This window comes from Myxocyprinus asiaticus, chromosome 25, assembly GCF_019703515.2.
Source record: "Myxocyprinus asiaticus isolate MX2 ecotype Aquarium Trade chromosome 25, UBuf_Myxa_2, whole genome shotgun sequence".
NCBI classification, from domain to species: Eukaryota; Metazoa; Chordata; class Actinopteri; order Cypriniformes; family Catostomidae; genus Myxocyprinus; species Myxocyprinus asiaticus.
In genome coordinates, this window is record NC_059368.1 from 35530192 (window position 1) to 35554471 (window position 24280).

Consider the following 24280-nt stretch of genomic DNA (forward strand, 5'->3'; position numbering starts at 1 on the left):
TGTTCTGCAGAATGTTTGATACTGACAGATTTATCATTCTGTGGTGAACTAACCCTTTAAGGAACAAAAAAATAAAACTCCATGCTGGAAACCCTAAATTATAAATTCTCCTCTACACATCTCGGCAGCAAAGGGAGAGAGGGAGTTCAAGAGACAGGCATGGTGCAAATTGTGTGCTTTATTAGATAGAGAAAGCTAAACAGAAGAAACAGAGTCATGCATCATTGTGTCAACTGACACAGGATCCCAGCTGATTAAAAGAGAAGAGAGGGATTGAATTGTGAGGTAGAGAGGGCCTGAGGGAGGGACTTACAGCACTGAGGAAGAAAAGAGAAAACACAGAAAAGAACAATCACCTCAGAAATCCATCTGCAAACAAAACGCATTAGGAGTTTAAAAAAATGCCCAGTGCTTTCAAGCTATTGTGTACTCCTTTGAAGAAAAAATAGATTTGAGTAATATCAAATCTATTTGAAATAGATTTGAAGTATAACTTTGGTTGCTACTTCATCTTGAAGGACTGACTTAGGGTACTATGAGTTTATTCTCAAATATTTTCAGAATATTTCACATCTGAAGAATAATCTGTCTATGGATTGCAGTAAAATATAAGATTGTACCCATGACTTAAATCATTTGAGGCAGCTTGAACAATTGTGCCGATTGCCTTATTCAAAGCAATAAAAATGATTTACAATTATTCAGATTTGTCTGTCTCCCCATAGTGTTACATTTATTAAACGGTTATAGATATAGCATAACTAACAATACAGCTATTCATAAATTATATCATAAAAGATCAAATTTCTTGTCAAAATTAGCTTTTCTTTGTACATGGCATATGCTGTCCAATCACTTCAAGAACTCTTATGAGCCAGAAGGCTTTTGGTAAAACAAAGTCAACCGCTCTTACTATTCTTATTGAAGTCATGTTTCCAAAAATCCATAAACCTAATACACTTAAATTACTTTCTCACAAACCACACAGAACCATTAATAAACTTTCAAAATAGGCTATACAAATAGTGCTGAGTGCTGGAGCTTCATATCAACTGTAGAAACATGAGCAATTCATGTTAAATGTTTAGAAAACACTAACAGATACAGAAAAAAGAGAGGAAATATAGGAGAGCTAATGATCTGAAAAATATTAAACAGAAAATCCCATCATGTGTTTGGCTCAAACTGTATTTTCACATTCAAACCTAATGATGAGAAAGAGTAACCATGAACCCTTGCTCTTAGTTTAGTAGTGTACCATAGAGCTGTGCCTTGGTGAGACTGTCCTTGCGTGACAGTCCTAGTGTGCCAAATTTTTGGTACGGTTGTTGTGGAGGAGGTGGTGGGGTGGTTCCTTGAGGGGACACACTGTGCCTCTCAGGTTGATAATGCTGCAGTTCGGCCGCCATCTCAAGAGATCCATGGTCCAGTGACTCATTTGAGCTGTTGGGACTTACGTCGACGTACCCCGTCGTCTGGCCCCCAGCTGCCACTCCACCATCTTTGGGGCTGTAAAGGCTGTGCTCGGACTCTTGGCTGTCCTCCTTGGAGTGGTACAAGTGGGGTTGGCTTTGCTGCTGTTGTAGGCCTGGACTGCACTCAGAGCTAGGGCTGGAGAAGGGGTCTAAAACGCCTGCATGATGGTGGTACACATCTGTACCCTCCTGGAAGCTACTGTAGAGGGGACCAAGACGGATTTTGGCAGGCCGGACTGAGAAGTGTTGCTCAGAGAAGCTGTAGGGTGACGCCCGCCCGGGACTGCGGTATGAGTGGGCACTCAGGTCCTCCACACTCAGTTGCCTCCATCGACCAATCAGCTCATCTTCCTCTGGAGCAAAAGCACTTCCTCGTCGACTGTCACCGTATGTAATGCTCGGTGAGGTGGAGGTTGGCAGGGGCTCATAGGGTTCACTGTAACAGGAGGACATGGTTCTGCTGTAAATGGGTGAGCTACCATTCTGATGGTGGCTGGACTCAGGCGGTTGAAAAGCATGGGCCTTTGTAAATGCGCTTGGACTCTCCCTCTCCCAGGAAGAGTCACTTTTGTGCTCGTATTCACCACCATCCCTCCATTCCATGTAAAGGGCATGGTGACGTGGAGAAGATGCTGCACTGCTAGGAGGATCCTGACCCTTATCCTCTGACCCTCCTCCGCTAAAGCTGGAGTAGGAGCTGGAGCCACCCCCCAGAGAGGTAGTAAACTTTCGGAAGTGGTCCTGCGAGAAGCCAGGCTGTAGGGACATTGAGCCCTCTTCTGGGTTGCTATCTGTGGAATTCTGGGGTTCATAGACCTTCCGCTGTCCATGGAGATCCATGCTGGGTCGGCGCTCTCGCCTCCGTTCATCAGGGCAATAAAGTGCTGTGTCACTGCTGTACAGGTCTGACTTGTATGGAGCCCGAAGGCCAAGGCGCTCAGTGCTACCTTCAAGGCTGGTGCCCACAAGGAAGCCCTGGCGTTCCTGGGGTTGTGGGCTGGGTGAGCGAGAGGCTTGACTGCTGCAGACCTCGTCTGGTTTCTCCAGTACCTTAGCAATGACAGAGGCAGGCACTGTGTCGGCATATGGGGAGTGGCAGAGGGAAGAACTTTCCATGTGCAAGCTTACACGCTCCTGGAACTCTGCAGGCAACTAAGAGATAGTGATACAAAAAGAGAACACACTGCAAAGTTCAGAAAACATTCCATCAGCTGGACCAAATGCACAGCAAATGTAAAATATTTGCACTCAAAGAGATGGAAATTTATCAGACTTAAGCTGGGTTCTGAGACCAATTTTGGGGATCAATAGTGACACGTTCAACGATGGCTAAGTAATTGCCTTTGTGATTAAATCTTAGCATCTGATGAAGTTCTTTACAGTGTCAGAAATCTTGCATCACAGTCGTGCAGCTTGTACGATGGCCAAAGAGCATGAAACTCCCAATCAGTGCCGTCAGTCGAGACTAATGGGACCAAAGTCGTGGCTATGATGTGTATCGTACAGTCTAACATAATGCTGCACAGTGTGCCATAACATTTTCCCAAGATCTCACTTGGATTATATCCTACTGTTTGACAAGCAACAATTGTAAAGGACCGGAAAAAATTGTATGGTATGCACCCGGCTTTTTCAGATTAGCTGAGGTAAGGTCAATATTCTAAAGAGGCAGTAAGCAAAATACAAGAAAATGGTGAATAGACCAGAAGATCCCAATGAATGCAAAAGCACATTAGCACGGCCTACAACCAAAGACACTTTAGTCTTCAGACCAGTCAGTACTAATGTTGTACACAAAGAGATGTTTTTTAGTATTCCATTTAGCAAAAGTTGGCGAGAGGGATAAAAACACATTTCATAACCACTGACACTATACACAGAATACTAGGCATCAGTCCAATATCACAGGTCTTTAAACCTTTCAGATCTTTCACCATAGCAACAAGAAGAAAGTAAATTGCTGCTAATTAGCTAACAGAACATGGCTAATTAAAGAAGCGTGATAAGAGGAGCCAAGACAAAGCAAAAATCTTAGTCCTTTAAAACCAGTAGTTTTACTCTTAGTCCAACAAATTGTATTTGGTTTCTAATTCTGTCCTAAATCTTCTGACCTCCAAGCACATTCTGAGGGGTGAATTCACTAAACAGTTGCGTCACTTCTGCATGTGGTACTTCAGTGCAAAAACATGTGTCTTATTTACTAACTCCCTGCAGTCTAGTTTAAGCAAACATGATCAGTGCTGAAATCACACTGCATCATGAGTATTTAAATAAAATTATTATCATCACTTTCAATGCAAACATACCTCATTTCCATGTAAATTAGGCTCATGTAACACAGTTCAATGGAAAGGAGAAGGCGAGAACCGGCTTAACAATATAAATAATAATCAGAAAAATATAAAAATATAAATTTATATAAAATAATATAAAGTTTAATCAGAAACTTAAGCAAAAGACACACACACACAGGTGTCGGGCAGCTGCCCGTAACTCTTTCTCTGTCGCACTGCCGTCTCCGGTCGCCTTTATCCCTCTCTGGCTTCATCAGGCTAATTAGGGGCCGGGTGTGTGGAATCACGACCCGCCCTCTGCCCTGCCACAGCTCATTATAGATTATATGCACTTTTTTCACAAAACTCTATGCTATTTGCTCAGCGCAATAAACATCACGCTATTACCGCCTGAGGAAAGCAGCCGGTAAACTGAATTTTATTTATAGAGATTTATAGAGTTTGTATACATTTACCTTTGATAAGGGCAGCAGTAATTCAACAAATAGTGATGAAATGATGGAGAAGAGTGTTATAGTAAAACCTGGCACATATTGACGGTATGGGCAAGTGCACTTTTGGCATGTTAAAGAGGTAATTCACATGTTGTGGAGTAATGCTGTACAGTCTGGACAGAGTGTGCCAGATCATGGTGGTCTGCTGCATCCTCCTCTATGTAGCGCCTGAGACTATTTAGCTCAAGACGGACCACTGGTATTAAAATCAATGGGAGAAATTGGAACACCTAATAGATGTAGAAAAGGAAGTCCCACCTTACAGGTAAAAAAGCCAATCACCTTTTAGATACAGACGTTGTCTATCAGTCAACTTGAAACCGTGCATGCGCATTAACAGACCCAGCTTGAAAAATAAAAAAAAAATTTAAAAATGTTATGCCACTTGTTTACATTGAAAATAGCTGCCCAACCTGCGCTGGAGTGTTCCAAAGATGGCTGCCGAGTGGACTGACTTGCCTTGAAACTGGCCCGCAAGATTGGAATTGCCCTGTACAGTGTGTGGATGCGTTTTCACCGTTGCCTGATCTGCATAGTTCCTTTAGTGAACTGGGTGCTAAACCAGTGCACTGTGTGCAAATAACTTTTTATACTCTTTTAAATTTAAATACATTTCTCTATGGTTTTACAGAAACTCTTCCTCATAACCACATGAGACACCTTTTGTCCAGTTAAAAAAAACTTTATTTTTTAATGGACTCTTAAGTGCCAATCCTTTGACTGTCTGATAAAACTCTCTGCAAGGCTGAATTCCCTGAGCACATTGTGTAACAGACTCATTGATGTTTCCATTCAGATATATCTGCCAGATATGAACAGGTTCTTCAAGCAGGCAGTGTGCCAACATGAGTCTCTGCTCTAGACATTATGGGACTGGCATAAGGCTAAGAGCGGATGCATTGAATAAACTGCCTGACTCTTTTGGTACACACTATCATTACTTCAACATTTTTACCGCTGTGGCCCTGCTAAAGAGGTCACCACTGCTCATTTGGAACAGAACCTCAATATTTCTTTAAACAAGAACTTGATTTGCTATGGTTGACCTAAATACTAGATGATCCTGCTTCTTGATTTGCTACATTGATATCAGTCTTTCGAAAACTTTTCTCTAGCTTACAGAGTTAGTGGTAAAAAGATATCGCACTGAAGGGGTGTAACAGGGTAAAAGGGAAAGGATGAGGCGAGAACCGGACGAAGCATCAAAGTAATATTTAATTAAAAAACAGACACAAACATAAACACAAACGCATACAGGGCAGCAGCCTGTAGCTCTCTCTCTCCCGAACTGCCGCCTCCAGCCACCTTTATCCCTCTCGTGGGCTTGATTAGCCTGATTAGGGGTCGGGCGTGCGTCATCACGGCCCGACCCCGCCCTCCTCCTTGCCACAAGGGGATAGTGGGGATTATTTAGATTAAATATCTTTTGGAAAATATCTTATGAGTTCATCAAGGCCAAAACCCATATCAACTTTCTTACAGTACGATTACATGCACGTCTGGGTTAAAATTGTCATTGCACATTACAGTGAAATAGTGCTTAATAGAAATAAATGGTACTGTTTAATACTAATATATTATTTACGAGTAGGAAACAAAAAAAAAAATCTATTTTCATGTGGTTCAGCAGATAAAATTGCCCAAATAATGAGGACGTAAATTTTTAATCAATGTAACTTTGGTATGATGCACATTTACAATGCAACTGCTGTTAAACGCTTACATGTATGCTAACTTACCTCAGATAACTGGGCTCTGTAGTGCGACTTATTGCACTGCAAGAGCTGGGCAGCCAAGTTACAGTCCTTCCTGTACAAGTCCTATTGAGAATATTGGCAGAAAAGGAAGAGTAGGTAATCAAAAGCTAATACACATTCCTTCAATGGGTGGCCATTAAGCCTCAATGTTGGTAAGAAATCATGTCATATATCGCTTACATTGTCTTCTCTCAGCTTCTCGATGGTCATCTTTGCCTCCATGAGGTGATTGTTGAGGACGATGATTTCTCTACTGAGAGCTCGTTTCTCATCATCATGGTGCTGTGACTGGGTGAGAGGACCACATGTCAGAAAAAAAAACTGCATTTGTAATGCTAGGCACGTAATGCAATGCTTAAAATTTTTTTTTTTTTGTTTGTTTGTTTTGTTTTGTTTTTTTGTGGCCCGTGTGATGTCATCATTGTTGCAATTGCGACTGCAATAATTACAAACATGCCTTCCTATCTTGTTAATAAAGCTTGGCGGTTTGATGGTGTATACTGTGCAATGTTAGAAATGTGTCATCGTGTAGAGATGCTGATGTAGTGTTTATACAGCAGTATATATGCGGTTCAACACGAAGCAAAAAACTATAGTCTATTCTACAAACGGTGTCAGTTTGGTTTAGTTTTGACTTAGTTTTGCGATACTCTGCTCGTGCCCGATCTAAACCTATAGTCTAATTGTAGGCTGTTTTTGGTTTTGAAGGAATTGTTCACCACAAAATTATTTACTCGCCCTCATGTTATTCCAATCCCAAATTATTTTCTTTCTTCTGCAGAACACAAAAGGAGACATGCATGCAGCATGAAGCATTTACATATTTCCATTGATTATGGAATAAATAATGGGGGGGGTTGTACTTGATTGTTTTGATTATTGGGGGGGTTACCTACCCTCATCCCCCGTGGAATCTACACCCCTGGAAACGGCATAGGGGTGAGTAAATGATGAGAGAATTATCATTTTTGGGTGAACTATTTCTTTAATCTTATCTTTTATTTTGCATCCATCAAGTTTCAAATAAAAAGGTCAGTGAAAAAAGTAAAGAATCAAATGAGATAAAGTGCCTTTCATTTGTATTTAATTCACTGGATTATCCAAAAAAGAAAAAAAAATGTGGCATTACTCATGTAATATACTGTATTAAACATTTTTTGTGTTGAATTTCCTGCAAAAATAGCTTTATCATTATATATACTGTACTGTTACTGTGATATAAAAGTAGGAGTGCAGCCATTAAGGCTAATGGGATCATGCTTTGTGGCACCTGAGCTTTTAAGGGTGAGGTGCTCTGCTATTGATCTTAATAGACCAGTAGTATGAATATACACACGTTCACATAGAAGTCAGTGCACGTGTTAAATCATTCTAGGACAGCCCTGAACCAGATGGGAATTAATTGCTATGCTCAAAGGAACATCAACATAAGCCTGATATTAGATGACTTGCACATCATTGTCCTTTGATACCTGGGCCCATAACCTTCTGGGTCATCACTGACATCCTAATGGACCATCACTGACGCAATCTGTTGCTAAAAAAGCGCATTCATCTGTAACAAATTCAGAGTAAGCCCTGTATGTGGGATTCTAATACAGACATGTAAAGGTCGTCAAATGTACTGCGGCAGGCAGGCTAATTATAATTTAATTGTTCCAAGCTTCAAATTAACTAGCAGGCTGTGATACTGATTTTGCTAGTATAACTAGACTCACTATCACACGGTCATGTGAAGGTGGACAGGCTGTTGTTATGGACTATAATTAACGCCAGCCGCACCGATGGCGTTGTATTGATATTCAAATCCACTTGCACTATGTTTAACACATTCACTAATCTGCCACACCAAAAACGCATACACACACAAAAGTGTGGAAAGAAATTTAAACACTTTCATCCTAAAACATATTAAAACAGGAAACTGCTTAAAGAGGTAGATGAGTACTCGTAAACATGTGCGAGCCAAAAACATTTACACATTTCAACACACAAGTACATGCACGCTCAGTTAGACCAACTGAAATCTCTTGTGTAATGTGTGGCTGTGCTTTTTAGAGTGTGGCCAATATGTGCACTCACATTTCGGTGGATTTTATCCTCTAAGTCCTGGTTGATCCTCTGCAATGCTGAGTAACTGCTTTGTATTCTGTGGGAAACGCACATTAACAAAACGTCTTTCTTTAAATCCAGCACTCTTAGGAAGATCTAAAACGCTTTCCTTATTTCCTCAGATGCATTTGTTACTGTAGTTAATCCTGTTTGTTTGTTTTTTAAGTCGGTTGCCAAAACTGCCAGTGCACCTGTTCATCTTTCTTATTATATTGTTTGTTGCAATCTCAATTCATAAAATTTATTTTACAATGGACCGAGGAGACCAAACCATGCTTGACTCCTACACACTTGGCATCAATCATCAGATGCCAGAGTAAAACAATCCCTGCAGTTTGCAACCATTCATCCTAAATTGTGTGCAAGATTAGAATTAGTGGGTCCCAAACCATTGTATGTTGAAAATAAATATACCAAAGGTGCTCGGATGGATTTTCGAAGTTTGCATCCTTGCATGCTTTTGCATAACAAAAGAGGATTGGTTTGTGATGGTTGTCTTTAAAATTGTCCATTGAAGAAAAGTGGCAAGGAACACTAGGCCAAAGCTACCACTGCCACGGCAGTTCTTTTTTTATTTATGAAAGTAATGTTGAATTTTAAAGTAATGCATTTAGCTAGATGCTAAAGCTTACAAGCAAATGGAAACAGTATGCTGTAAAGGGGTCTGTGGCACAATTTTATAATATTGATGTCCCAGTCAATGTAGGGTAAATTACACAAAATAGTAATCCACTCTAAATTTCTTCTTTAAAATTGTGTTCATATTACTTTACTAATTACCTATTTGAAAAAGTAATCACATTACATATTACTTTGAAGTTGCTTTCTAAAACACTTTTAACTGAAAATTTGGGGTGAATTCATTAACAGTTGCATCACTAACCACCTGCATTTTAATTGCGCTGCATCTTCAGTATTTAAATTCAATCATTGTTATTCCCTTTCCATGCAAACAGGCCTTCTTTCTATGTAAATTAGGCTCATTATAGATTGTGCTTCATTCACAAAAATTGCCTGGCACAATTTACATCACGAAGGCGGTAAAGATGCTTGTGTACATTTTCTATCGATCATGGCAGCAGTAATTCATCAATTTATGATCAAATTATGGAAAGAGCATTACAACCTGTCATATATCCTGATGCACGGGGCAGTAAAGCATACTTTCAGCATGTTAAAGAGATGATTGTGATGTCTGGATCACAGTAGTGCATTGATGCTGTACACTGTACAGTACACTGTGTCAGATCACGGGTGGTCTGCTGCATCCTCTGCTGCATTGCGCCCAGAATCGGCCCACAAGATCGGAATTGCGTGTGCAAATTGCGTTTAGCATAGATTTTGTGGGCATGTTTGCACTGTTGCCTAATCTGCATAATTCCTTTTCTGAATGGGACACTAAACCAGTGCAGAGAGCACAAGCTAATAAATGCCACATTAACTGGCCGCAATTAATCCTTAGTGAATTCCCCCCTTTGCTTTTTTGCTCAGTAAATTCAAAATAATATCTATATTTTCTCCTTGTTCATTGTTGCACACAAGTCACATTCAGCAGCATACGTGTCTCCCTTATAATGACTCGTTAGAGGGCGCAAGCCCTACAGAAATGCAAAAAAGATGTAAAGATTAACACAATTCATGTTTCAAATGCATTCTACATGAATAATATTATTTTAGAAGTATGTGTACCCAAGTAATGCACTTAAAAGTAATCAACTTAATTGAAAGTCAGTAACTGTAATCTGATTACAAGAACTTAAAATGTAATACAGTACACTACTTTGTGGCTTTAAAAGTAATTATATTACAGTAATTAATTACTTTGTAATCAGATTACACCCAACATTTATCCCAATAAATGCATACTCTTTTGTTGCACTCAAAGTTATGTCCTTTCCCATCACCAGCAAAGAAAATGCTGTGGGGTCCAAAAGTCTGGGACCACTAGTGAAAATTTATAATTTTTCTAACTTAATATTTGTTTTTATTACAAATTATGTTCTCAGCATTACAATTTTAGAGAAAAGTTTAATTGCTTAGTATTTGGTATGTCCTCTTTTTGTTTTAAAGACAGCATGCACTTGAGCTGGCATGAACATACATAATGATCCATGTTATCACAGCATGATAAAGAGAATGTTACAAAGAACATTTTGTGTGCTTAAGAGGAAGCAAGAAAATCTGAGCTTCAAAGGCGTTAACATGGTGACTGTCACAAATCTGAACTAGAAAAAGTGCAGGAATTTAACTATTTTTGTTCATAATTATTCTGTTTATTTCCAGGTTCAAATTAGATTGTGAATTCCAGATTTTCAATGTGGTCTCAGACATTTGGGCATTGCAATTTAGTGCATAGTAAAGGCATTTTGAGAAGCAGACAGTTTTTTCAAATTCCTTAAAAAAAGGAAGTCTATTTTGGCTATTGGTCTTGTTTAACTATGCCTCTTACCGGCGTAGTTTGTCAGTGAACTTGTCGAGCTCCTCCTGGGCTCGACGCAGCTCAGTCTCCAGGTACTGCCTTGTAGAGTCAAACTCACGCTCTAGAAGCTCCAGCTTATGTGTGGTGTAAGACAGACGCTTCCGCAGGTCTTCCTTCTGTTCCTGCAGAGAGCTGCATATAGACACACAGTTTTACAGAACACTGACTTCATGTATTGACCAAGAATGGTAAAATAATGTCTAAAATAGGTTTCTGAATCCTTTCCATGGATCAGGTAGTGACTGAGGATCAATACAGGGAATTTGACAATAAAACAGCTATTTTGATGTTTTAAAACAATTTAGTTGATGAAACCAATAAAGCATCTCAACATGGCCTCAATTTTGGCCAGATTTACATACAGTACGTATTAAGTGCAATGTGCTTTATTTTAGCTGTCACATTGAGATGTCACTGACATGATCAATAACTGTCAGATAACCCACTTGTTTATTTAATGAAAGTCAAACACTGTCATGTTGAGAGTGCTTTGATAATTCAGGCTTACTGGCCTTTATTAATCCTCAACATTCATTTTTCCCCATTTCCCACACTGATACTGAGTCACATGACCACTGTCATGTACAGATGTTCTATTTATAGATCAAACACACAAGTGGGGATGGAGTGAGAGAGATGGAATGAAATAAAACCTTTTACAATACGTAAGAGAACCACTGACGGCTCTTAATGGTTTAGTATTGATGGACAGATGTGGGGAGAATGGTAATGACTTATTGGCTGCCACAAACCAAACTTGATCAGAGGCAGTGATGAAGCAAGGGGAGACTGACACGTGTCGACAGCAAGTGTGAATGTAACAAATTTGACTGCCAAATGTCGATCGATACATACATGTATTTGAAAGTGAGCACACACACACAGGCAGGCACACACTTATCCTCAAAAGACCACAAGTACAGCAGAGCACACACAACACAGATTCACACACTATTATCACTTCTGGTGCCTCAGTACTGACCTTAAGCCTGATTTACAGACTAGATCCCCCTTACGAAAACAAACCATGGCCATACCATGGCATAGTAATTGTATCAGATAGTAATAGCATGGTAGTGAATGTTTACCATATTCGTATACCAAGGTATTTACATTGTACTACAAGGAACGTCAAAGTACTTGGTGGGATCACTCAAAAAAATTATTTCAGCCTATTTTTAAGATTTACACATTTTAATTTCATAGCAAAATTAAATTAATGAAACTTTAAATAAATAGCTATTTATTTATTTGTTAAAGATTACTAATTTTAAATCATACCATGGTACTTTTTTGTTAGAGCCAGACCTACAGTATACAGAGATCTGATATATGGCAATATACTGTATGGAAAAGATGTTTATAATACATATGTTCTTGTATGTTTTTCACTGATATGCCCCTCCTACGAATAATCCACTGCCCCTTTGCAAAGGTGGCAGAGATGTTTGCAGCATGTGTAGTTGACAGATAATGCACTGTCTTCAACTAGATTTGGGGTCCCTGCCCCTCTTTTTTTATATATGTAACATATTTTCCCAAATCATAGTGAATTCGAATATGTACATGCAGTGTATATGCCCATATGTTGGTCTATCTTTAACTTCCAAGGAGCTAATTTGTATTAAAACTAATAGATTGCAACTTTATTCTTTTTATTATATGAAGATCACATTAAAACTGACTTAGAGGAATTCATACATGTATTATTTATTTTAGGTACTTTTCAAATGTCTTTTATGTATACATTGTATTATTCGAGCTTTGTCCCAGACCCAGATTTTTAATATTAAACTATGAAAATTCATTATTAAAATACAAATTCCTAAATTTATAAAACTATGATCATCTAAACAAATAGTGAAATGAACATAAACCATTTCAATATTTATTGTGGGAAAATGATTTTTTTAAATTTATTTTTTTTAAATACGACTATACCATAGTTGCGGCATCCTTTTCACAGCACCAAACAATTTTGCCCCTTATTTTATTTTCATTTTTCAAAAGTTAGTGTACTTGTTAACCAAGTCAACAAAAGTGTTAGTGAAGAGCATGCTTACAATTTATGAGACAAGTGATATTTAAAGAAAACAAAGAAAAATCAAGGCAAATACTGTATCACTTGTGAGCAGAACATTTTTATTAGGTGTCATTTCCAATCAAGCTGTAATTTTGCCAAATTATGCACAATTATGCATGAAAATATTATTTAATTTTGTGTATTTAGGATACATAAAATTTGATATATGAAATAAGCCTTAGCAAGACAAAGGATGTGGCCATTTTATTTCAAAAATGGTAAAAATGTCATTTCCATCAACATCTTTTCCATCATTGAATCATAGTAAACACGTAATCATCATTGAATCATATTAAACACGTAATTTGAGATGTGCTGGAAATGACACTGTGGTGGGAATATTTATGACTTTCAGAAAAAATTACAAAAAGAACATCTCCTGCAATGCATGTACATCCACTTTTGGACATTGTTAGTAGACAAATTAAATAAATTAGTGAAAGTGTTTGTGACGAGGAGGAGGGTGGGGCCGGGCCGTGAGTGTGCACGGCCGGCCCCCAATCAGGCTAATCAGCCGAGGAGAGGGATAAAGACGAGCTGGATGTGGCAGATTTAGAGAGAGAGAGCCACACGCAGCTGCCGTGTGTGTTTATGTTTGTGTCTTTTTACGTTTTCATTAAACATTATTTTGACTGTTCAGCCGGTTCTCGCCTCCTCCTTGCCCATTTTAAACCCTGTTACGTTGGTTCCAAAACCCGTGAGGGAGGAGGGATGCGCTGTCATGGAGTCCTCGTCACTGCCATCCGCCCAAAGGAGCAACCGCAGCCGTCCGCCGGGGGACGGAGGAGTCACTGCCAGCTGCCTGGACGCAGAGGAACGGGTGCCGTCCGTGAGGGGAGGAGGGGCTCGCTTACGGCCTCCTGGAGTGGTGGAGCCGCTGCCAGGGGCGAAGGGGCTCGCTCCCGGCCGCCAGAACGTGGAGGGTCGTTCCATATGCCAGGGGTCAGAGGACTCGCTTCGGTCCACCCGGGGAGGAGTGGCTGTCATCCGCCAGAGGGTGGAGGAGTGGTCGAGGACCAGGCGACGGCGTGTCTGGGATCCGGCGAGCAATTTTTTTTTCTCTCTCTCTCTCACTGTCGCTCCGCCTCGCTCTTTCCCTCTCCCCTTTTCCCTCCCCTTGTCTCCCTCTCAGGTCTCGAAAGGTGGGGAAAGCCTGCTGGCAGGTGCGGCCGGAAGATTCCCCGGCCTCAGGCAAAGGAGGGAGGAGTGTGATGAGGAGGAGGGCAGGGCCGGGCCCCAATCGGGCTAATCAGCCGAGGAGAGGGATAAAGCCGAGCCAGATGCAGCAGTTCGAGAGAGAGAGAGCCACACGCAGCTGCCATGTGTGTTTATGTTTGTGTCTTTTTAAGTTTTCATTAAACATTATTTTGACTGTTCAGCCAGTTCCCGCTTCCTTTATCTGCCCAACCTGAACATTTGTTAAATCCTCCTTTTGCCATCTGATAACTTGTGCCATAAAAGCCCAACTCAGCTGCAAAAAGACACAAGCATAAACACACATGGCAGCTGCATGTGGCTCTCTCTCTCTCGAACTGCTGCATCTGGCTCGGCTTTATCCCTCTCCTCGGCTGATTAGCCCGATGGCCCAGCCCCGCCCTCCTCCTCGTCACAGTGTGAAAAAAGTTTAAATAGAAATACTTTTTTTTAGAAAGTAACAGGGCTGAAAGTCCTCAAAGTTAAAGAAACACCATTATACATGTACATTTTTGGCCATGTATCAGATTTCTGTATGGGAAATGCTTTTCTCAGACAAACTGTGGACAATATACAGTATGTAACACTGTACAGCTCTATAGGTCAAACGTTTTTCTAAAATGGCTCTGTTGTTTGCATAAAATAGCACTATAACACAAGCTGATCACAATGGGGAAAAAGTAGTTTGCAAGTAAACTGGCACAGAGGAATAAACTGCCTAGATTCAGATATAGCCTACTTTGCAATTTTATTAAAATCTCCCTTCTAGGGGAATAAACATTGTGCAGAATTTTACAAAAGAACAAAAACTACAGTGGTTTACTCATTTCTTTTAATAGCTATATTTAATGAACCAATCACACTTCATAACTCACAAGTGGACTGGAGAGCAGATAATTATCGTATGCGATGTGTACAATGGCACATTCATTGGTCAATACTTGTGGTAATAGCACTTCTGCTAAAACTCATGATGGGAATAAAGTTGATGCGCATGGAGGATGAGATGACTGTAGTGGGCGGACGACGAGGTCGAGAGAGCATCTTACCTCTTTTTCTGATGTTTACAACCATTTCGAGAGGTTTTAAGGGCCGTTTTCCCAATATATATCTTTTTCATGGTTTTTTGCAGAAAGCCACCTCTCATGAAGGTCTGTGTATAAATTCTCTGCTCCCTAACTGGGATTCCACTTATTCCGGCTTGCGTCTGTTACCTTGTCCATGCAGCCCTGACAGACTGCTGGAGATCCTGCCAACAGAGCAAAGACAATGGCAGGAGGTGCCTTGCAATCACATTACAAAACGATAGCGACAGCAATTAAGAATGTGTCATCAAACTTGTCACAAGAATGCGATTCATCTTAGAGCTTCATGCATGAAACTGTCACGCCGAGCATGAACATGCTGCGACAGGTGTAATTAACCTCTTTGAGCCAGTGCCACTGTGCCAATGAATTGGTGTGAATGCACCCTTGCACTGGTGCATTTGTGGGCAATGAGATATTGCGGTAGGAATGCGATGAGACAACTTGCGACTTCATCAAGAAAAAATCACAAGCAGAAGCTCATGTTCATGTAGGCAGTCAATAGAGCACTGCAGCTTGGGGATATTTTTATTAAACGTTCATGCATTCATTTATTACCTTGTTCATTATTTACAAATGTATTCGCAATGAAAGAGAACTGTTCTGACCTGTCTTCTTTCATGATGCCTTCTTCCATATAAACGAAATGGCCAAAAGTATGTGGACACCATAGCCGGGTCTTAGGAGGGGACGGGGGGTATTGCTCCCCTAGATTTTCCTTGTTCTATGGTTTCCCCCACCTCTGACTCATCACTCTTTTTTTCTCTCTTCTCTGAATCACAGCAGGGAGTCAAAATACCACCATCTCCCTAAATCCTCTGCCACAAACACTTACCACATCACGAGGGGCAAGTATACTCCCACAACAGGCCTTAGAATGTCAATGCCTTTTATCAAGGGGGTGCCGCATCCATTGCATTGGCTGAATTTGATCTTTCAGAAAGAGCAGCTTTTAGAGGAGCGAGGTAATGAAAGACAAGTAGAGCTGGGAGATTAGAGGGGCAGAAATAAGACAGAAGAAAGGAATGAGTGCGACGGAAAAACCGAAGAGGTGTGAAACAGCCTCTCCTATCACTTTGTATTCTGTGCCTCTCAACGCAGGGAGATTATCTCCCAGGAAACCCCCTCATCACAGACCCAAACGTAGTTGCATTGACATAAACCCCAAGATGCACTGCACACACATTCACATCTCAAACTCTATGGCTTAAAGGAATAGTTCACCCAAAAATGAAGATTCTGTCATCGTTTGTGATCGCCTTCAGATTCTGATATGGTACTGTGATCATGGCAGTTTTGACGGCAAAATGTGGTTTGTTCTCATATGTACCGTAAGCGGATGTGACGAGATTTGGGATCTGCAAGATACAGTGAAGGCAGAGATTTTCCAACCTGGTCTCAAAGAACCACGTTACTATAGTAACAGTTTTGAAAAAGGATTTTTACATTGCTTGTTGTACTTATTGTGTTTGTGTCCAGGTGAAATGAACACTAGAGGCACTACAACAACGACTTTTATTTCCTTTCACACAAATCACATGTAAAGTTATCAGTTCATTTACATGTACTTTTCGCCCTGTTCCTAGTCTAAACAATTTTACTATAGAGCATAACTTACATTTATAAGCTTCTTCAGGTAAAGTCAAATTGCGCAGTAGCTGAACAGATAGAGTGTTGCACTACAGTATGTTGCAAAGGACCTGAGTATAAGTCTTGAAGAGTATGAAAAGTGAAAGTGTAAGTAGTGTAAGAGGTGCAACATAATGACATGGTTAATTCAGCAGTTGTGTTTTGTTATCGTCATCATCATTTTTAGGTTTTTTGGTTTAGGTTTAAGCTTGAGGGTTAGAAGGTTAGATTTGATGATTTAAAACTCGATAGATCATTAACCTTTAAAAACCGTATCTGTCTGGGAGAATATTTAACTCACTTTTAGCATTACACCGTGGACATTTCACCTCAGAACTGCCGTGATACGTGCAAGGACCCACATAATATAATTTTGCAAAAATTTAGCCACAGTCATGTACAGTAATTTTCAGTAGATCTGGCTCAGATTTTCCATAATTAAAGACCAAAATTTCAGTCTTTCTCTAACTCAAAGTTAAGTTATGGTTTCATAAAACTTGCATGAGTCTTATGGATTACTTATCTTATGGTCCTTTTTGGTCTAGGAATTGTCGTTGTATGGAAAAAGAGCTGAGTGAAAATTCCTCAAAAATTCCCATTTTTTGTTCCACAGAAAAAACAAAAAGTTTGGAACGACATGTCAGAGTAAATCACAAAAGAATTTTCATATTTTGGTGAACTATCCCAATAACTCAACAATGGTCAATATGTGTGCATTTTAATAGAAATGCAACAACAACAACAAAAAAACTCACATAATGCACAGTAGGAACAATACAGTCACTATCAGTCCAAACTTGATTTGTTGTTCCTCTTTTAGTCTTTCTCTCTGGCTCTATATCTCTCACTCTCACTTTCAATCTCACATCATCCCTCCTTCCACCAGCAACCCACTTGCAAACAGCGGGGAATAATTATGGCTTAAGTGGATTATGCGGCCTGCAGATGGCAGATAAACAAAGAGGAGAAGAATCAGTATAGTCTATCCAGGCAGAATTGAAGATGAGCAACTGAAATCTGATGGGTGGAATGGGTATCCAAAAAGAAGCAGCAACACGTTGCGCCGAAGGCCATGTTAAAATGTGTCATGGTGCCCAGCAAACCAACTGGGATTCATTTTTGCTCAAAGATCTAGATTAATTTTAAATTTAAATTAATTTTTAATTTAATTGCTTGAAAACTAGGATGCAAAAGTTTGCTGGGACAAATTCCTGTAATGACACTAAATGAGGTTGGATTGTGCCATCCCAGTGGAATATTTCAGTTGGGTTTTTTAAGTTTTAAGCTTTTCATCAACACCTACTGTTTTTGGCACTTTTGAAAAATGGTAGGCCATATCTGCACCTGCACTTAATATACTATAAGTGCTATACGTGCTATACAAGTATTTGGGTGAATTTCACAAACGTCTGAGTCATAATTCATCCTAAATCAATAAATGATATTGGCATAAGTAAAATGAAGACCCCCCCACCCCATCACCTCAGTGATGATTCTCATTAGATTCTTAGTGATGAGAATCGTCCGGAACACGATCAGTATTTTTATTTATTTTTCATTTACATTAAAGGCGGAGCAACAAATATCAAAATGCTTATACATTGCAAAAATACTGCTGAAGTATCATTACAGTGTACTTTAAAATCAATGCAATTTAACACATTTTACAAAAGGTTTGCTGAATTGATAGGCCTAAAAATAGGCCTCACTTTCCTTATGCAAACTGAGAAAATATTTAACTTAAAAAAATGTGCTTCATAACATCTAAATTAACTGGTTTGATTCAAGTCAAAAATATAACCACTAAATCAAGCTGGCATTAAGTTCCTCCATCAAAACAAATTTTAAGGTTTAGATCAAGTAGAAAGAGCTTCTCAATGTAACAACTGCAGTTTACCTTTTATGACATTGATACACTGTTTATAGAGGGCTAAATTTAGGGATGAAATAAGAACAAAACATGTTGTTGAAAGCCTTCTTGAGATTCAACAATTTCATCGACATATGAATGCCTCATATTTCTCAACAAATGAAAAGAAACATATCCACACTCAAACAATAACCCTGAGGTTCGCAAATCTGCTTGTACATAAAATATTCAGCCTGCAAGACAAATTGTATTGACAGGTTGAATAGTATGAGGAAAACTGTGCTGGACATGCACACATATGTACACATACAAGAGCAAACAGATGAGCTCAAACGTGCTAAAAATAGCAGCACTAATTGATTTAAAACATGTTATAATAGGACGACTCTTCAGCACAGACAGAGAACATCAGAGCCCAAGGCTGCAAAACATGAACTGCTTTCAGTCACATTGACAATATCATTCAGTTGGTGGAGTAAATACAAAGTAATACAAAGCAAAGTCTACTGAAACCAACAGAATGATCAAATGTGGCAAACACACACTTTGTGGAAGATAATCATAACTTGTGTTCCCTTCTCTTCTCAAATTGTTAGTTCATCACTGATTACATGGACCATTTTTGTTAGACTTGTTTTAAGCTACAATGAGTTAATCAACAATATATACTATATATATATATACATCTATATATATCAACTTATATAAATTCTATAGACTACAAAAGTAGATTACAATTACAATGTTTGGTACTTCATGTTTTATCTGATTAAAGCATTATCTGACATCCATATTCCAGACATACTCTATTTGGGTGAAAGTAATTAAGGGAAATAAAATTATGCACTGAAAAAAGGGGTAACCTGCCATTTTTACCTCAAGGATGTTTTTCTACTTGATATAACCCATAAATTGCATAAATTACTTTTGTTGGTATAACCTAATTAATCAGGTTGATTTAGTCAGATTAAATAACATTTTGACTTGAATAAAATTAATTTTGATGTTGCCACATGAAGTATATTTTATTTTATATGCTAAAAATGTGCCCCATTTTCTTTATGCACAATACAGATATTTTTATCTGTTTATTTAGCTTTGTTGTGAAAAATTACCCAAATAATTTGAAGAAGAGTGAGAATGTTATATGACCTGAAAGGTGATAACCTACAATTGTTGCCTCAAAGATCTATTTCTACTTGATTACTGTAAAAGTGAAAAATGACTTTCATTTGTGTACAATAGCCTAATTTGTCATGTTGAATTAGTCAAATAAAATAACATTTTTGACATAATAACACCAGCTAATTCAGTTTATTCAATGTTACCATATAGGTACCTGACAAAACATTTTTACAGTGTAAATTATTGTGTAATCCATAACTAACATATTAACACTGTCTATTTCATAGTATATTTATTCTTGTTCTGGTTCTGATTCCACTTGCTGTATTTTTCACATATTGTATATTCCATAATATATTTCATTGTACATAACTATACATTCTACATACTGTATTTACAACATATTCTAAGTCCACCATATCTCCTTGTGTCTTCAGCTGTACTCTATGGTCTGTGTTGTCCAAACTACATTGCCCCTTGGGGATTACAAAAGTGGTATTATATTGCATTGTATTGTGTTCCTTAAATATATATCAACTGAAAGTGAACAGATCTCAAGTCCTTTTCTACTGGAGAAAGAGACAAAAGTACCAAGATGGAGCAATTTCAGTGAGTTACATCAGATTCGCTGCACTGAGGGGTCAAGGCCATGCTGGCCGCTTGCAATAAATTGGGATGATAATTGGTGTTTTACCTTATGTTTGCATATTCTGTTCTTGTCAACACTCATCTCACCCCAGCAGACAGCGCTGACCTAATGATTCTTTGATTAAGCTTAAAACAAGCAATGCAGTATCTTCACATACAGAGCTATGGAACTATTTTCCTCACCCATCAATTGCCTCCAACTTATTAAGCATGCACATTCATATTTTTTGCCCAGGTTAAATCACAATAAAAAAAAATCTATATTCTGCATCTCTAGACTGTACGTTACATTTTGAGCACAAACATAATCTACAGATTATCAGATTCAAATGTTCCTCTATGTTAAATATACACTACCAGTCAAAAGTTTTGAAACACTTGACTGAAATGTTTCTCATGATCTTAAAAATCTTTTGATCTGAAGGCGTATGCTTAAATGTTTGAAATTTTGTAGACAAAAATATAATTGTGCCAACATATTAATTTATTTCATTATATAAAAAAAATACAATAAATTTTTTTTTGAAATTGATGACTTGGACCAAATAATAAAGAAAAGCAGCCAATAAGTGCTCAACATAGATGGGAACTCCTTCAATACTGTTTAAAAAGCATCCCAGGGTGAAACCTCAAGAAGTTGGTTGAGAAAATGTCAAGAGTACATGTCTGCAAATTCTAGGCAAAGGGTGACTACTTTGAAGATGCTAAAATATAACACAGTTTTGATTTATTTTGGATTTTGTTTAGTCACAACATAATTCCCATATTTCCATTTCTATTATTCCATAGTTTTGATGACTTTACTATTATTCTAAAATGTGAAAAAGAAATTATAATAAAGAATGAGTAAGTGTTTCAAAACTTTTGACCGGTAGTGTGTATATATATATATATATATATATGTAAAGATAATTTTGTATTTTTATCTGTTACAAATAATACAAATCTTTTCTTATTATTTGTTTGCATTTACTGTTGTCATTGTAATCAATTTCTTAGATTTATTTTATTTTTGTACATTGTTTGGAAATGTAGCTTGCACTTTACTTAGTGTTTTTGTACTGCATTGTATTGTATATATCGGTCTGTAGTGCTTTGTACTGTAATGTATACTGTATTGTATATTGTCTTACAACAAAACTGTACATTTGGTCATGTAAACTTTCACACATTATCTCATTTATGTAACATTGCTGTACCTACAGCAATTTCCATAGGCCTTGCCATGTGGCAATAACAGCTTCTATTCTATTCTATTCTATTCTATTCTATTCTATTCTATTCATAATAATGCTGTAATATGGTCATCTTGTTAGCCATTGCATTAACTAATGTTAATATATACAACCTTATGGTAAAATGTTACCAATTCTGTTGTATATAAATTAGACACAGATATTTAAAAACGCAGGAAATGTTTTAGGTAATGCATGTTGGACTGCTGGTCTGCAAACTGACAGCTTCTTGGCCAATCACTGTGATCCACTATGACAACTGTTCTTGGAACACAGATCATGGATGCAAAGTCTTCACAAATATATTTTCTCTGTAGAGTTACATTCCTCTTACCAACACAAAGATTAGCCACCTCGAATCCATCAGTATGACTTTTAACATTTCAGTTTTGCTCCGTAATCTATTAATAATTCATGCAAAGGAGAGGGACCCCCCAATAAATCCATCCAGCCTCCCCTACAGCGCTTGAGTCATACCTTTCCTCCACACGACTTGTGTACCATAATATACAGCAGCAGTGTGCACTTAATCCTCATAAATAATTACCCAAGTTCCATTTCTGATGGTGCCTTAAGGAAAGGTGATCTGATAACAGCACATGCAGGGCTTGAATATTTTCCAGCCAATAGAAAGCTGCTATTCAGTTAATGCATTTCTCAAAGCTTTACAGGTCTTTTATTTTCTAATAAACCTTTCCACAAAATGAATAAGACCTATTTGAAGAAAGAAGGAAAACATACATGCACATACGTAAAACGCAAACGTAAAATCTAAATAAACATAGCTCTGCAACACATAACCAAACAAAACAAGACATTCAGCTTTCAGGGGAGGCTAGAGCTTTTCAAGCAGAGACTGATTTACCTAAAATCCTGATTTTAGTGGAGGAAACTGGGTAATCTTGCTTCCAACATCACTGTGTGGGTAAATACCAGCTGCAGTCTGACTCTGAATTGCTTTAACGAGCATTGACAGAGCATCAGCGACAAACAGACACTAAGGGAAGAGAATAAGAGAGGTAGAAAGACAGAAACCAAGAAAAAGGTAAAGCTGCTTACCTTATGGTCTGCATCTCCTCATCCGATGCCTGGAAGGAAGAACAGCAGATTACTGAAGCGGACGAGTGCCTGCTTCCCGGAGCTGCCAAGGCATTACTGCGCAGTCTGAAGCACATACAGTCTCTCTCACTCTCTCTCTCCTTCTGTTTTCCCTATTCTCTCTCACTCTCTCTCTCAAACCAACAGTGTCTGCATACTTCTGCAGCGATCTCATGTGCAAGAGGGAAGAAATTTTGACACATTAAGTGCGAATCGAAAGCATGGTCGCAGCCAGAATGCAGATACACAACATCATACAAAACCACCCCCTCTCCTTACTCCTTCCCGAGAAACTCACTCATCAGCTTCACGAAGATCCACAGGATGTGAGAACAGACAGCAGCCAGAGAGAGGGAGAGGGTGAGAAAAAAAGAGGGTGAGATAGTGAGAAAGAAAGGGGTGGTGTCAGAGAGATCGAGGGAGAGCAAGAGAGAGAGGTTTAGGAGGGAAACAGGTGGGCTCATCTGTTGATGAAAGGAACCGGGGGAGGCACACCAGTTCTCACATCTACTGCATGCTACAGCTCTTTCTCTCTCTCTCTCTCTCTCTCTCTCTTTCTCTCTGTTTCTACCTTTCCATGAATAATGCAAGTGTCAGATTATGTCAGATGAATTCACATTCTAATTCAGATTTAGTGTGCAGCAATGACCAAGGGCCATTGCACAGATCCCTCAGTCTTATTGATTCAACACCAGACAAGAAATATGTGATGAAATATAGCATAACACATTCTGGTTTAAGTATAGGCCTATATAGGATATTTCTGAGGTCTTTATGCTATTTTGTACATTTAATTATTAACTGTAAGTCAACTTTTCACAAACTTGGGTCTGTAGACCCTGGGGGTCCATCTCAATTATCTTGGGAGGCCGCAAAATATTTGTGAATTGTGGACAAAAATGTTATGACTTTTAAGAGCAATGAGGATATAATATGCCATGACTATAATGTAAAACTACAAAATAAAAGAAGTGTTGCATCTTTATTATATGCATAATATAATAAAGCATATAATGCATACAAAAGCTTGTTGCAGGTGCTCAGATACTCAGCTGTTGCAATGGTCTGATCTGTAAATGTCATGTGACCAATTCCAATAGAATGCACAACTACTTTGTATGGCTGTCATTAAAACATGGTTTTTGGCAACATAATGATTTAGTTATTGCATCTAACTGCTGAAGCTAACCAACCAAACCTTGGTACTAGTAATTGTGTGTCCTCGTTTCCTTTCCTTACTTTCTAGCTCCTCCCTCTGTCCTCGGTCCTTGCCTCCTAGCAGTGCATTTAGAAACTTTATACATCCTTCATGATGGCAGACTTTGACCGGTTTGTGGGTCACGGGGTTGAGGACGGAAGAGTGAGGAAACAAGGATGCACAATTTAAGAAATGAGAAGCATCCCTTGACCCTGTGGTTTGGACAAACAGGCAGTCCCGCCCCTGTCTCATGCCATTTTTGAGTCAACTTGCTATGTGCACCTGCAGGTCAAACAAACAGCAATTTTTTTTTTAACGCATCACAAAACATCAGTCTTTACACTCTTTGAAAAATCAACCTTCAAATGGCTTACTTACAGTATATTTTCATCTGCATATTAAGCTGTGATAGGATAATTTTTCAGGAGTAATTTTTACTATCGAAAAAAATTACACACATCAATTTAAAATTTCATATCTAATTACTACTCAAATGTTTCCGAA

The 24280-nt window shown here is 38.6% G+C and overlaps 1 protein-coding gene across 4 annotated transcripts; it reads right to left on the bottom strand.

The window, feature by feature from the left end:
• Window positions 1–65: 65 nt before the first annotated feature.
• On the bottom strand, window positions 66–23035 carry LOC127416239 (brain-enriched guanylate kinase-associated protein-like). Of its 4 annotated transcripts, XM_051655481.1 has the most exons (9): window positions 22877–22894; window positions 22540–22568; window positions 22346–22437; window positions 14938–15137; window positions 10582–10743; window positions 8103–8169; window positions 6201–6308; window positions 6003–6083; window positions 66–2627 (listed from the first exon to the last, which is right to left on the bottom strand). In XM_051655481.1, exons 4-9 carry the CDS (start codon window positions 15033–15035, stop codon window positions 1242–1244), a joined length of 1902 nt encoding a protein of 633 aa, XP_051511441.1. In that variant the 5' UTR covers window positions 15036–15137; window positions 22346–22437; window positions 22540–22568; window positions 22877–22894; the 3' UTR covers window positions 66–1241. The 4 variants fall into 4 exon arrangements, with proteins under 4 accessions (XP_051511441.1, XP_051511438.1, XP_051511440.1 ...); XM_051655478.1 differs by lacking the exon at window positions 22346–22437 and having other exon boundaries at window positions 22540–23035; XM_051655480.1 differs by lacking the exons at window positions 22346–22437; window positions 22540–22568; window positions 22877–22894 and adding an exon at window positions 15582–15767.
• Window positions 23036–24280: the final 1245 nt, after the last annotated feature.